The 16423-nt window shown below is 41.7% G+C and overlaps 1 protein-coding gene across 1 annotated transcript in view; it reads left to right on the top strand.

Moving 5' to 3' along the window:
- Positions 1–8164: 8164 nt before the first annotated feature.
- Positions 8165–16423, top strand: part of LOC124775420 — a 74289-nt gene continuing 66030 nt past the window's right edge. Inside the window, exon 1 of the mRNA XM_047250252.1 lies at positions 8165–8931. Coding sequence (XP_047106208.1) covers positions 8165–8931 — 767 coding nt within the window. The remainder of the gene's footprint in view (positions 8932–16423) is intronic.

Below are 16423 nucleotides of genomic sequence, written 5' to 3'. Positions count from 1 at the left end.
GTGTGTGATGTCCTTAGGTTAGTTAGGTTTAAGTAGTTCTAAGTTCTAGGGGACTGATGAGCTCAGATGTTGAGTCCCATAGTGCTCAGAGCCATTTTTTTAAAACCTTGGAATGGTAAGTAGCAAGAATATACAAAAAAAAAATCGCAGTTGCCGGATCGCAATCTGGCTGTGGCTTTTTCTGCTTACAAGTTCTTCGTTCTGCCGTTGCACCAACACACTCATCTCTCCATCTTTTGGGCACTCTCTGATATCTCACGAAATTTTTCTTCAGGCTCCTCTTCTATGCATGCTCCACTCACAGAAGCTCTGACGTTGCAGCCGTAAATGGCTGGTACATACAGTAAGCATTAGGTGAAAAGCATCAGTCGAATTTCCAGCCTGCGGGAGGGGTTGGGGTGTCGACCCTTGCACGACTGTTCTCAGCGGCCAATGCGTCGGATGGCGGTGCGGCAGCCGCCACCTGATGTCACTTCGTCCCACAGCGGCCTGAAGTGACACCCACATTCTTGATGACGTGGTGATGTGCAGCTGCTTCCAGCTCCGTTGCCAGCCTGCAGACGTCGCCAGTTGTTTAAATTAAACAACACACTCTCATACTAGTGCCACACACACACACACACACACACACACACACACACACACACACAACCCTGCGCGCACGAGCGCACGTTACTGACGGCAGGGCGGGAATGCTTAATTGCTTAAATAAATATGTCGAACACATACCTCATGCTTCAGCTCGTACACAAGGCCAATGTGTTCAAATAAAAACGCTGAATTGGCGGTGGCACAAGAATCTGCGGTGGCTGAGTGTGGGGGGCATGTAGCACAATTGAATTGCTGTTGTGTTAAAACCCCAAGTGTGTCGAAGCTCGCGGAAAAAATAAGAAAATTAAACATGGCAGAGATCAACCTTGAACCTTCCTTCAATGCGATTTTAAACTTAGCACAAGTATGCTGGTCGCGCCATCTTGTATTTTTTTAATTTCCCACTCCTTTAAACTTAGAACAACTGGGCTTGGGAAAATTCAGTGGCCTTTCCGAATTTTCTGACATTTTAAACTTAGCGTAAGTGGGCTATACTCCGTTCTTCATATGAATAAACCTGATGTAAACATTACGTCATGTATTCTTCCGGTTTTGCTTGAATCTCATTGGATTTCATTTCAGGTGGAGCGGAGGCCAAACTGTGACCAGTAGAGTCAAGTACGATCCTAAGGATCGTTTTATGCTGCGTTACATACACATAGATACCAGCACAATAAACTTGGGACAGCACTGCCCAACCAGGGGTCCAACCAACCTGTAATGGTTCAAATGGCTCTAAGCACTATGGGACTTAACATCTGAGGTCATCAGTCCCCTAGACGTAGAACTACTTAAACCTAACTAACCTTTGGACATCACACACATCCATGCCCGAGACAGGATTCGAACCTGCGACCGTAGTGGTTGCTCGGTTCCGGACTGAAGATGCAACCTGTAATGAAGTGAGCAGTTGCAGTTCAGACGTAAAAAGAGACGAGCAAAGAAACAACAATGCTTCGAATTTCATTTCATTTTTAAAGAGAATGAAATAATATTCCGCAAAACACCAGCACTATCGCGCACTTCTTAGGTGAACAGACGGAATACATAAAATGCCCTGTTCTCACCTGACATAGTATTCTAATTATAAACAAGAGTGATGAAAATTTCTGGCTTAAACACAGGGTAATTTTCCTGAGTAGTGTGTGATGCGAAATTTACTGCAAGGATCTCACCGTACTGTTGAATACTGTAGCCACTGAAGGTATTAATTACAGCCAGTCGTCTGGCAATATTTTAACTCCTTCCTTATCCGAATCGCAGAAATACATTTCATTTCTGGAAGTGGAGGCTATCAGCAACAGAATCCACGAAGCCAACCAGGCGCTGCATTTTCTCCTCTTCCTTTACGAGGAGCCGTTCAATATCCCGCCACTGTTCGGCAGTGACACATGGAAAACCTGCGTGCGTTAGTTCCAGTACGTCTGCCAGCTTAATAGTCTTGTTACTTTTCGGCCCAAATTCCGTAACTTGCCTCCAGATCAGTTCTGTTGGGTTCATATTGTAATGGTATACAGTTGCAAATGTAAAAATGCAGCTTTAGTATGGTGTACTCGATGCTGTGAAAATGATTGTTTTTCATGTTTCTACGACGCTTATCTACATCTGTGGTATAAAACGATGGACACAGTCCAAATAAAGAGTATTTAGCTTCTCATGTTTGCCTTAAAAAATTTAAGTGTTATGTTTCCTTAATTTAAGCAACTTCTGTTAACAGTCTTTCATAAAATTTCGATAATTAAGAATTTATATTTGCAATTAAAACAGAAATTTCGAGTGCAATAAGTAATTAGAAACAAGAAGACGTGCATTATTCACAAAAAGTGATGATGAATTTTACAATTACGAGATGTAGGTACTTCAAATTGAACGAGAAAAAACAATGACTCAGACAAGATTTGAACCAGCAAACTATAATCTGTACTAGATTTTCAGTCTACTACGCTACCGATTCCATTACACCTCCTCTTTGTATGTGTCAAATGAATCTAATACAGTCCCTCGGAAAACTTCAAAGCCGACTATCTCTGTAAATTTATAAAAAACAGTAAGAATAACCTATTTTTCGGCGCTTTTTAACGGTGTTCCACACGAATGTTTCACTACGGGACAGGAAGCAGCCTCAGCGATTTTCATACTGCGCATCAACAGCGCGACAATCAGAGTACAACAGTGCAGATGCTGTGACTACACGATTTTTGAAATAAAAATTACGTAGTTAAAGCGTGATTAAGAAAAACGTTGGTGGCTGTTAATACATTTTAATATTATAAAGTTTCATTTAACGTAACTTCGTAATAATATGTCTAACACATAAGGAGGACTAACTTCTGGAACCGCGCAAACGCTACGGTCGCAGGTTCGAATCCTGCCTCGGGCATGGATGTATGTGATGTCCTTAGGTTAGTTAGGTTTAAATAGTTCTAAGTTCTAGGGGACTGATGAAATCAGATGTTAAGTCCCATAGTGCTCAGAGCCATTTGAACCATTTTGACTGACTTCCAAGGGCATAACAACACAAGTGTACGTGTGCTACGGCTTCTAACCAATCATCGTGTTTGTGTTTGCTTACATCAGGTTTATTCCTATGATGAACGGAGTATAGTTCCACTTTCTTAGATTTTTCGAATTTCGCACTAACACAAGTCGGCTTTTCCGCCATCTTTGGTTGTGATGTCAGAGGGATGGGAGAGAAGAATGGGGAATAAAATCTATCAATACTGCACAATGTCATAACCCTAAGGGATTTCTGGCAACCATGCAGGCCGTGCTGAAACTGTCACCAACTACTTACAAACAGTCTGGAGGAAGATTCTCCTCGTTTAAAAATTGACGAATATTTAGGGACCAATAACGTGGAACTCCAGCTTGCTGGAATATTTAGTCGTGTTGCAGGTGTTCAAATTGTGCATCATGCCCAGGTAGACATCACTGTTGAAGGCAACCTCAGTGAAAAAAAAATGTACTGACAATACACTTGTACATAAGTCTGCACCCCATTTCACATGTAAAGTAAGAACAATCTGACCCCAATATACGAACATTACGACGTACCAGTTCGCGATAAACATGAAACGTTGACTCACCAGAGGGACAAATCTTTTCCAAATTTCCTATCTTGTAATCGTAAAGACATGACGTTTGTTCCAAAATTTTACACACTGTTGTTCGTGATATTGCCTACTCTCTGGCCACCGTATGGACTGATTTTGTAGAACCTCCCATACTTTCCGTACGTGGATGTCTGAAACACAGAGGAAAACCGCCCCCTGATCGCAGAAAACACGATCTGTTTCCATCAATGACGTATGCCAAGCAGAATAGTAGATAGGGATGGTAGGCTCCTTCCATGTCACGTTCATAGGTTCCGTTGCGCTTGAGCGTTGTATTTCGTGTCTACAAACCGGGTTATACACTGAGCTTTTTCCTGTGGCGCCCAAAAATTTCGTCAAATCTGTGAGACCTGAATAATACAAAACTATATGTATTATCTTGTCTCATGATGAAAATGTGTTATTATCTAGTATAATTTTAAAGTTATGAAAGTCTAAATTAGTAAAGATATTTTACAAACTCCATTATTATTATTATTATTATTATTACAATAGTAAGCACAGTAAATAAAACCACCACATTGGACTTTTTTTTATTTTGTCCCTACTGGGACACTTCCAAGCGTCTAGCAAATTAGCCTTTGTAGTTGGGTTTTACTGTCAGTGGATTTCAGGTGGAAACCGATGTTTTGTCACTACTCCCAGTATACCGTGAACCGTAGGGATCACTTTCAATGGATTACAGAACAGTAGAGTCTGCTATCATGTAGGATGGCAATGTCAACGGAACAAGCTTTCTTTTTCATCAAAGCTGTGGTGTCTGGTGTACTGTGTTCCAATATTCGATCTGCCTGAAGCGGAAAGAATCAAAGTAATTTGGTATGTTTGTTTTCGACAACTTTTTCTGGCTTGTGGTCCCACCAGTTTCTTGCCACCAGTAGATGGTAATATTGGGCTACATTTCAGTGAATCATTCGTGCCACAGCCTTGTACCTCTTCTTATAATCAGCATGAGCGATTTTTTTGCAAAAGCTCAAGATATGGTCAGTTGTGTAGTTAGCTTCTTTACAGAGCCTGCACTCTGGCTCTTTTGCTGATTTCTCTAGTCTGACTCTGATGGTGTTAGTTTTTATGGCTTTTTTTCTGTTTGACAGCAATTAATCCTTTAGTTTCGTTCTTTAGGATTGTGTTGGTCAGCCAAGACCAGGTCTATCCTTACCTACTTTGCGTTTGATCTTCTCCAGTCTTCTCCAAAAACTGCCCATGCCGTGCTTTATCGCGCAGGCCGACAATACGACATTGGAGTGCAGCCTTCCGGCATTGAGTCTTCGTTTGCTGTACTTTGAGAAGCCTTTTGTAGCCGATTTCAGTCAGAGCTGACTCTTGACTACTTCTCACGTATGCTGCCAATCCATGCTTCTCTTCTTCCACTGTCAGTCTCAATTGCAAATTGCCTCTACTTCTCTCGACAAGTACAGACTGATGACGTCACAATAACGGTGAGCCACATGGTTAATTGTCATGTGTTTTCTTGTCCTGATTGTCCAATTCTACTTGTGCACAGTTCACGATGCCCACAGTCTATGAGATAAGAGGCATGGTCCAGGCATTGCTTGCCTTGATGGTAAAGCTGTCATTCATTTTGCATCTCAATATTTTTTTTTTTTTTTTGCGCACTGGTTGTACTCTTTGCTGACCACACTTTCTACATACCCAAGCTTTATGTTGTCATAATGTAAAGTGCTTAGGTTTTTGTACCCTTGCCGCTTAAGGCCCTTGATGGTTTGCGCATCTGGCATTCTGATGCCTTCACTTTCTGAGGTTTTGCCCTTCCTTAGCGTCAATGTGGCGCTCTTGTCTAAGCCGAATTTTACGTTGATGTCATTGGTGATTCGGGTGTTATTATCCAGAGACTGTATCTCAATTTCAGTTTTTTTGTGGAGCTTAAATTCATTCGTGTGCAAGAGGTGTGATAATTTCTGATAACTTCTCGTTGTTTAATGACCCTGGTTTGTTTTCTGTTAGATGGTTGACAGTGGGACAAAGGCAATAATGAACAGATGAACAGCGGGAAGGGAGGAGGGGGGAGACAAAATGTTCCATTGTAAAATGCCTCTCTTCATGCTTAGTAATCTTTAATATTATTTTCTGAGAAATAGTTCTCTCTCCCATTGCTCCACCGGATTTTCTGTGAAATTCCTGACGTTTTCGCTGACACTACAGATTCCCAGGAACTGAATGATCCAAATAGGTGGTAGTGAATCAACGGCTTTCTTGTAGTCTATCCAGGTCATGTCTAGATTTATTTTTCAACTTTTTCAGTTCTCCAGGATCATTTTGTCGTAGTCTTTCGTGTCCAATGTTCTTCGCTTGTTACCCTCATGCTCTACTGATCTGATGTTTTGTTGTTTTCTTAAGTAAATTTCTCAGTTCTGTCAGTGATGATGAACGTGGTGGCCCAAAATTTCAGGGTATTACCCCTTCAACTGCGTCCTTCTGTATTAAGTTTTTTTTCTAGTCGTTATTTCTTCATTTATGTTTTCTGTCTACAGATTTGCGTTAAACAATTCGACCATTTTCTCACGTTAACTGCTCATGTATCTGATCCAGAATCCGTCCGGTTGATCGTCCCACGCGTTGTCCAGTTCTTCACTTCCTTCACTCCTTCGTCGGTCATTTCAAGCGTTATCTCCAGCTGTTGCAGTCTTTTGTTAGAAAATGTATTCTCAAAGTCCTCTATCTACCCAGCAGATTAGTTGCAGTCGCCGGCCGGAGTGGCCGTGCGGTTCTAGGCGCTGCAGTCTGGAACCGAGCGACCGCTGCAGTCGCAGGTTCGAATCCTGCCTCGGGCATGGATGTGTGTGATGTCCTTCGGTTAGTTAGGTTTAATTAGTTCTAAGCTCTAGGCGACTGATGACCTCAGAAGTTAAGTCGCATAGTGCTCAGAGCCATTTGAACCATTTTTTTTAGTTGCAGTCTTTTACAGTTTTTTAGATAACTGTTCCAGAACTGGCTTTGTTTCCTCATTCTCAGGTTTTCCCAGTTTAGTGTCTGGTGTTGATTCAGGATCCGGTAGAACTTTCACTTACTGGACTGGAAGATTTGATTTTGCCTGTACTAGGTGATTCTGAGCTCGTATCTTTCGATTTTTCTGGCTGTTAAAATTATCATTATTCTTGTTATTATTACTATCATTAGTATTATAATTACAATTAACATATGTACTGCTCATATACCATGCAGATTGTAATGATGTCTGATCAGACGTAAAGAGGTCTTGAAGAAACGGATCTTGCAAGGAGATATAAATACATAAAAGAGTAAATAAGTTTCCTTCTTGGGGTTCTTATTTTTACAAACTATAGTATACGTTATAATCATAAAAGCAGAGAGAGACCACGCCAGTCCTACTGAATTCTTCTCGGGTTATCAGCCGTTTCAATGAGTTTCGTACTAATCATCTTCTGGTGAAGATAACGTTGCGACAAGACGACGCCACCACTCGGCTGATAACCCGAGAAGAATTCATCAGTGAAAAACGCCGAGAAAGACTGCAATCGCATACACGTCAGTCCTTCCTTTGCTCACTTAGGGTGGATGTGATCTGACAGGCGATGTGACTTTCACATGGTCTGTTTTGTATTTGCTTCTTAGTCGCTGCTGTCGAAGCGTCCATTAACGATCTTGACATCGGTTGTCATCTCATCTGTATGAGGGACAGACGGACTTGCTCGTCAAAGTAAGCTAGTTAAACGATTTACGTGCTCAGTTGCAAGCAATAACACACAATTTTCTGTCACTGTTTTACGAATATGGATATATTTTCTGCATGTACCTGTTATTTTCAATATACTAGATGAGAGAAGCACCTAAATCTGCAGCCTGCTTCAGTAATAATACTCACAATAATGATAATAATGTGGGTTACACGTTTTCTTCTTTCGGCGGAAAAGCGAAGGATGTCAACGGTATTTCACATAAAACACATGTGTTTTGCATAAAACACTAGTGTTTGTGTTATTTCTTCTAGTAATGAAAAAGCGCTGGATTCTTCTAACGTAGTGTCAAATCCTGTTCGCATCTCATCTTCTCTCGTATTTTTCTTTTTTAACCGGGAATCCGTGAGTTGTGGGTTGTAGCCAAAATGAGAGGGAAAAACTATGAGTCATGTTTCTTACATGACTCTTGAAGATATCTGCTGCAATAGAAGCTATATGCGACGTGCTGCAGCGTGATAATCTGTTCTTTATATACTCTTGTGACTTAAGTTCTCACTCAAAAATAATAGCCTACGTAACGAACAATGAGTGACTTGATAGCACAAGTATAATGCAAACGCTGCTTTGAGGATCCCTAATCTTTACGTGACACTGTGACAACAGAGATAGAACTGCTGATAAAGCCCTCTACTGCATTTATTACGACGCGTATGTCGGACACTAGTATAAATAAGATCTCTTTTCGGATCCAACTCCTTACTGTGCACTCTATGACAGTACGGGAGGCAGCTGACGTCAGACATGTGCTCCAAGTCATCACTGTCGCGAGAGGAATGTCGACAAATCGTCAAGAGGCACCTGCAGAGGGACGACTTCGAGTTGGCGTGGTTTGCAGTGGCTCCCCTTAGCTCAGACATGAAGGGCTTCATGGGCGATCACCTGAAGCTGCGCGTATCTGTCTCGCTAGGCGACAGGGAGAGGGAAGGTGCCAAGACCACCGAACTGCAGTTCTTTGTCAAGTCGGTGCCTCTAGATGACATCTTCAGGAGGAATTTAGCAATGTCCACTACTGGCTATCAGAAGGAGATCCTCTTCTACGGTGATCTCCTTAGGGACGTGCAGAAACACCTGCGCTGTTCGGAGAACGAGGCTGCTGTGTACTTGGGCACCGTTCCTAAGTGCTACTGCATGCGGCCGGATTTGCTGGTGTTGGAGGACTTGGCATTGGCCGGCTACCACATGCTGGACCGCATGAAGCCACTGGACGTTCGGCAGTGCGAGTGCGTGCTGAAGGCGCTGGCGCGGCTCCACGCCACGTCCATCGTGTTCGAGGAGCGAGAGGGCCGGCGACTATCTGATAAGTACCCGCTGCTTGCGGAGGAGTCTCTCTTCTGCAGCAAATCGGACTCTCAACTTTACATCGCACACTCCATCAGCCGCCGCGATACGCACGATTTGCTGGACCTCGTACCTCGCTTCGCACCGGGCACGCCGCACAACAGAAGTCTACACAGTCTCCTCGACACTGCTATGGAATCGGTTTATGAACTCTTGAAACCAAGTGGCAAGTAAGTCGTAGTCAGAAAAATATAGCTGTAGTATAGTCCGTCTGATGCAGGCTCTTTGTAACGGTTGTAAAGTACAAAAAGTGTGAGCTGCATCACCAGGTAAGTGCTGCGCCAAAAGTAATGCAACGTTCGTAACTTCTTCACTAACTCATACAGTTCAAAGTGAAAATGTAGTTGCCGCGCCTCTAGACTTACTGCTTGACTTTTTTTTTCAATTCCAATGCGTCAATATTGAAAATTACTACAACCGAAGACAAATTCTGTCTTTAGTATAATCTTTTCAGTTCACTTTCAATAAAGAATTGTAATATATTTGCTACCCTGCCCTTATATAATATTTTAATAATTTCTACTTTGATGTTATCATCTTTATTTTTAAACTGATCGAAACGAAGGATCAGGTCTCTATAGAAAAAGGGTTCGAAAAGTCGAGAACATAGTTCTGAATTAATGTGGCGATGTTTTATTCAACAAAGTAATCAGAAGGCGAGTGCTAGCGCAGCCCAGGAAACTGGTACACCTCCGTAATGACGTGTAGAGCCCCCGTGAGCACACACAAGCGCCGCAACACGACGTGATATGGACTCAGCTAATGTCTGAGGTAGTGCTGGAGGGAACTGACACCATGAACTCTACACGGCTGTCCATAAATCCGTCAGAGGACGACAGGATGGAGATCTCTTCTGAACAGTACCGTCCAAGGCACCCCATATATGCTCAATAATGTTCTTTTCTGGGGAGTCTGGTGACCAGCGGAAGTGTTTAAACTCAGAATAGTGTTCCTGGAGGCACTCTGTAGCAATTCCGGAGGACGGGGTGTCGCACTGTCCTTCTGGAACTGCCCAAGTCCGTCGGAGTGCACGATGGACATGAATGGATGCAGGTGATCACACAGGACGCTTACGCACGTTTTGAAACGTCCCCTTTTGATCATTTATACATGACTGTGCTTAAACTGACACACAATATTTTGTTAGCGCAACGCAATCTGACTTTCAAAATTCCCTACAAAAGAATGGCCCTGACTAACATTAAACTATACCTTTCACAAATCACTTACCTCACAAAAATCTTCGCTGCTCAAGCTACTGCAATACAGCGAGCGCCACTACTGCCAGCTAAATAAAAGATTCAAACTATGGAAGGCACTAACTACTGATAGGGATAGTTAGCAAATGAAAGATATTAATAGAGAACAAACAATGTATTTACCTTGATATCATCATATATAAAAATAGCAGTTCATGACAAATTTCAAAACTCCGCCATCTCTCTCCCCACATCCACCACTGCTGGCGGCTCACCTCCAACTGCGCAACGCTACGCGCTGTTCACATCCAGCTGCCGCTGCCCAACACTACAATGGCGAGTATTACAACAATGCAAAGCAGCCACAGACTGCCCACAGCACAGCCAGTGATTTTCATACAGAGGTGGCGTTACCAATAAAATAACCTAAACAGCCTACTTACATAGAGAAAACATAAACAGCCTACTTACATAGAGAAAACATAAACAGCCTACTTACAGTTTCACCCGTCAGAGTCGTATCTAGACGTATCAGTGGCCTCACATCACTCCAACAGCACGTGCCCCACACCATTAGAGAGCCTCCACCAGCTTTACCAGTCCTCTGCTGACATGAAGGGTCCATGGATTCATGAGGTTGTCTCCATACTCGTACACGCCCATCCGCTCGATACAATCTGAAACGAGACTCGTCCGACCAGGCAACAACAGTCATCAACAGTCCAATATCGATGTTGATGGGCCCAGGTGAGGCGTAATGCCTTGTGTCATGCAGTCATCAAGGCCACATGAGTGGGCCTTCGGCTCCGAAAGCCCATATCGGTGATGTTTCGTTGAATCGTTCACACGCTAACACTTGTTGACGGCCCAGAGTTGAAACCTGCAACAATTTGCGGAAGGGTTGCACTTCTGTCACGTTGAATGATTCTCTTCAGTCGTCGTTGGTCCCGTTATTGCAGGATCTTTTTCCGGCCGCAGCGATGTGGGAGATTTGATGTTTGACCGGATTCCTGAATTCACAGTACGCTCGTGAAATGGGCGTACGAGAAAATTCCCACTTCATCGCTACTTCGGACAGGCTGTGTCCCGTCGCTCTTGCATCGACTGTAACACTACTTTCAGACCCACTTAAATCTTGATAAGCTGCCGTTGTAGCAAAAACTGCGCCGGACACTTGTCTTTTATGGCGTTGCCGAAAGCAGGGCCATATTCTGCCTGTTTACATATCTCTGTAATTGAATAAGCATGCCTATACCAGTTTCTTTCGCGCTTCAGTGTACTATCTATCTGACCCCTATAAGAAAATTACAGATGCCATCACCACTTGAGCCCTCGACTTAACTGACGCAAACTAAGTTCAGGTTGGCGACTGGATGCCACTTTACCCCAATAATGTTACAGAAGACCTTGTTGTTCGCCACAGTTTTCTCTAAGCGAACACTAGCGCGGAACGTATTTCTGTCTAATGGTTCCTTTAGTGAAATCTTCAAAAGGATAACCGGAAAAATTTCTTATCCATATTGGCAATAATACAGTACCACTAATTTCAAGTTCCGTAACCACCTGAATGGTGCCTGGTCGAAAAAATATACAGCACTTGCGTCGTTCGTGTGTACTTATTGCAACCTTCACAGCAAAACAGTATCATTTACAAACTGAAATTATTCTGTCTCTCAAGAAGCATATGCAGGCCAACCATTCCAGTGACACAGAATCAAAATCGAAACCAATGTCGATTACTGACAATCCTATAATCAAACGCATTCTACCAACGAAGTGAATAGTCACTCTACAGCAGTTAAACGTAATCCCTAAAGGACACAATCTCCAAGCTGCTCCTAACGTAATTACTTAATTGATATATTGCCAAATTAACAATTACTTCTAACCTTATCAGAGTCCCGACATTAACAAAGTATTAGCATAACCTAGGCTAAAATCTTACTACATTAGCCTCAGTCACTTTAAGAACTATGTTATCGACGAGTATTCAAATTGACAAGTAGACTTACGCGACCTCGTCATCAAACCTGGCTGTATCTGGAGCCGCACGGCCAGATACCTCCTGAATGACCTACTTCCAAACAGGCACTACTTATTAAACCCATCTTAAAACCATGAGGAGCCATTAAAATTAATAAATGAACAGCACTAACATCTCTTCTAATTACTAAGTCATTGTGAATCTTCGGCCGTCGGATTTTGTTCTAACGGCCCACTGCAGGTCGATGTAAGTTCTTTGCTCGCCGCAAAATAGACGGCAGCTCCTTTTTTTCCCACCATCTTTCTACAACATTTCATACACAAGAAGTTATGAAACAAGAACAGTACATCACAATAATTATACATTCTCAGTACATTATCTTACAAATGATTTGTAATGAGTTGTGGCGGCAATCTGATCTATAACACACACCACAATAAATTTTTGGCACGTTATAGAGCTTCCTCCCCGCCTCAACGAGCTACAGAGCAGCTGTTAAACAAATTGTCTTTACTTATCTACTTATTGTTCTAGTAGCTTACTCCTTAAACCTTGGACACTATTTATGGGACTGTATTTTATAGTAAGCACTATTGAACATTACCTCAAAAAATAGGTGGCGTGGGAAGACAAGCTAAACATTTTACCTATTCCTTAAAAATGCACCTCTTATTTTTCCAAATTTATAGCTGTAGAGGTATCGCAAACAATAAATATGTAAATTAACGTCAGCTTCTCCTAAAATCCTTAGGTCATAAGGATTTGTGACTGCTGTTGACGGTAACCAATTTGGCCTTCAGGAACCTCGTTACTGTTGAATATAAACGTCCTCTTCGCCTCCTCCACTTTTAAACGTCCCATGTCAGGTTTCTTGTTCTTGTAGACTCTTCTTTTCTAGTGAGGTGTGGATGATTTCCTAAGGTCATGGCCGCCCGGAGTGACCGAGCGGTTAAAGGCGCTGCAGTCTGGAACCGCACGAGCACTACGGTCGCAGGTTCGAATCCTGCTTCGGGCATGGATGTGTGTGATGTCCTTAGGTTAGTTAGGTTTAAGTAGTTCTAAGTTCTAGGGGACTTATGACCACAGCAGTTGAGTCCCATAGTGCTCCGAGCCATTTGAACCAACCTAAGGTCATGTAACTATCATTCTGCAGTAAACCTATGAATAATACCTTGACTTAGGAGAAGAAAGAAAGGAAAATTACGAATTGGCATCAGAGCCGAAGAAGAACGAAAACAGGTCCCAAAGACTGGTTACACCTTCCTCCAAGGATTCTCACCCTGCGCGTTTCTTCAGTGGGAGCCGAAGTATGAAGATGACCGTCGACCCTACAGACCTATGATACCCAGTGTTACAGCATCAGGCCCCGAAAGTAGCCCTGATCCTCACTATTGTATAATCCACTAACTGCTGTAACTCAGGTTTACTCCTTTACAGTTCGGAGATTGCTCTCCTCTATTCAGTCCATCGTAATTACTTCAATCTTAAGGATCTCTATATGTTCCTGTTGAAATTAACCACTGGGCTTTACAACAACGTCTTTAAGAATGTGTACACAATACCAGTGTTGCCTAGGAATTACTGTTCGATAAAATTGGTCAACTAACATCTATCACGCTCATCGACTGCTTCAAGCAGTCTATGTTCTGAAAACAATATATTAAACAGTTCTGATTTTATAAACTTACACTCTGTTAGCTAGAAAAGGTACTTTAATAATTTCCTGTACCCTGCGGCTTCTGTGAAATAACTAGGAACCTTTACTGCTCGCTTCATTGAACCAAAATTCAAACTTCATACATTTGGTACGCTTGAAGTCTGCGTCCTTCAACTTTGAACTTCTTTGGACTCTCTTATATTCTAATTTTATTCTACTTTACTTTAACGTGCTAGATTACACTTTTCTGAAACGTTTGCACCTATAAAGTGACCTCCTCGTCGTCTGTTTAAACATAGTTTTCCATCTTATGGTGTTAACGCTTAACCACAATGCTTTGATTCGTACGTAATTCTTTAATAGTGACAGATACAAATCAAATTTCCACATCCTCTTTACCATAACTGTATCATTCATTTCACATGTACACGTAAACACTTTGATTGAGAACCCTCCTAAAATGAACTCGCTAATGAATCAACTTCATCACCAATTTCTTCCAGCCGACTTCCTACTGTCATTGCTACAATCTGAATATAAGGTGTATTTTCTTACGCACTGCGAGTGATACTTTCCTACTTCCTTATCTTAATTCATTTTCCTTAAGAGCACTGTGGTATGACGTGCTATGTCCTTTAATCAGAACGGTCCATCAGACATGTAGATATTCTGTTTTATCCATCAACCTATCTCCTTTCACTTTTCTTCCATCAATCTTGCTAGAAGCCATCCCTGTGCTGTCAGGCTGGAGATCGCCGAGTATTCTTTCTAAGTCCTCTAAGAACGTTCGCCACTTGATATATAAATTTTTGAAACAGTAAGTAAGGCTAAAAAAACCGCATTCATGCTATATTCGTTGGACCGTGTTACCTTGCATATGATGTTTAATAATTAACACAATTTAAACATTTTATAGATCCTACAGTTCTAATACAGCTTGAGCCTAAGTTCACTTCTCTCATGGTAAACGTTTCCTAGGTTTGTCGGCAGGCATTTTATTCATTCACTGGTTCATCCAAATAAAAAGCTTGATGTAAGTGATACTGTACAAAATTCCTAGCCGTCCCAACTCTCGTTATACCTCTAAGGACCAAAGAGTTCTCGCCCCTGTTTCTGTTGAGCATTTTCTGACCAGTATCTGGGTTTAAAGGCTCTAGAAAGGCTTTATAAAATCTTTCTAAATTCATCATTCCCACTGCAAAGTGTGTTCTTATAAACGATTAACAATATACCATATACTCTTATTACGGCACCGAGTAAAAGGTCAATTTCCCTGGAAACACTTTGAAAAATAATTGGATGGACAATTCCTTCGGCTTAAACGAGATAAATTATTCCCATCATTTTTTATCGCTTGCTTCAACTCCTCCAACCTGTCCCATGCACTCATATCCGATGTATACGTTTGCGTTCTGTCTGCATTATTGTACAACGATGTTTGGATCTCAGAATCTGTGATATCATTATGATTATATGAACTACTCGCGTCCCTGATAGCTGAGTTGACGTTAGACAAATATCTGTACTTAAACCAGACACTCTTTCCACATTATTCTTACTTCAGAAAAGAGCAAGTCTGCTTTCAAAATCTTTTCGGTTGACCACCTTTGTGCCCTTTCTATAAATCCACGACTTTATTTAAGTGGCCGGCCGTGGTGGCCGAGCGGTTCTAGGCCCTACAGTCTGAAACCGCGCGACCGCTACGGTCGCAGGTTCGAATCCTGCCTCGGGCATGGATGTGCGTGATGTCCTTAGGTCAGTTAGGTTTAAGTAGTTCTTAAGTTCTAGGGGACTGATGACGTCAGAAGGTAAGTCCCATAGTGCTGAGAGCCATTTGAACCATTATTTAAGTATCTACTCTAAGTTTTCATTTGCTTATTATTTTCTTATATCTATTCCATTACATCTTTCAAGACTGACAGACATGTCCCGAGCCTCTTTAACCTCTTCAGTCTCCCCGAGAAGTGTCCCTACCTCACAAATATTTTCTACTACACTACAATGTTCACATCAACAGTTTCACATTTCTTGCTAAATTTTGTGCGCAATATTTGTCTACTTCTGTTCGCATCATCCAATCCGTTTTTCAGTTCTGTCTTTAACTCTTCGGGTCCGTCCTTTAACACATTTTGACCCACAAAAAATTATGCAGTCATTCGTCTAAACTTCTTCCTCCATTTCTAATACTAGAACAAAACCAAACTATTTTTAAATATTCACCATCGTTATCAGTATTATAACGTAGTCTCAAGTTCGTAACACCCACTACATTATCCAATAACAACTTCGAAATATTAACACACTAGAACTAGTAAACCAACAAACCTCTTAAAGAATACAAAATTAATATATTCTTGAAACAAGGAAATCACTCTGATGTTTGTATAATTATAAAACATTCTGAATATTCAATGTTCCTTTTAAGTTCTTTGTTACTCCGTCTCATCGTCTCGTAGTGTTGCTGCATTTCTGTCCGTGCTGTGGCGAACGTTCGCTGCTAGGAGCGCCACCAGACTCATGCTACTCTGTGGTACAGTTAGCAGCCCGAGACAGAACGTACAGCTATTGCTGAAGCATTGATACTATTACTTTCATTAGATTTAACTAAGTTTCATTAAATAGCTGGGTCTACCATTACTTATAAATTACTTCCTATTCAACATTGGTTGAAGGGTTCAATTATTATTTGAATTTTAAAAAGACACACACACACACACACACACACACACACACACACAGGGACCATAATGTTAAACCTCAGTTTAATTTTTTCTAGTAATGTCTAGTATAGGGAAGACGTTCCACAATCATTATATTGCCAA

Source organism: Schistocerca piceifrons, chromosome 2 (genome assembly GCF_021461385.2).
Source record: "Schistocerca piceifrons isolate TAMUIC-IGC-003096 chromosome 2, iqSchPice1.1, whole genome shotgun sequence".
Classification (NCBI taxonomy): domain Eukaryota; kingdom Metazoa; phylum Arthropoda; class Insecta; order Orthoptera; family Acrididae; genus Schistocerca; species Schistocerca piceifrons.
This window is presented reverse-complemented; position numbering and strand designations above follow the sequence as displayed.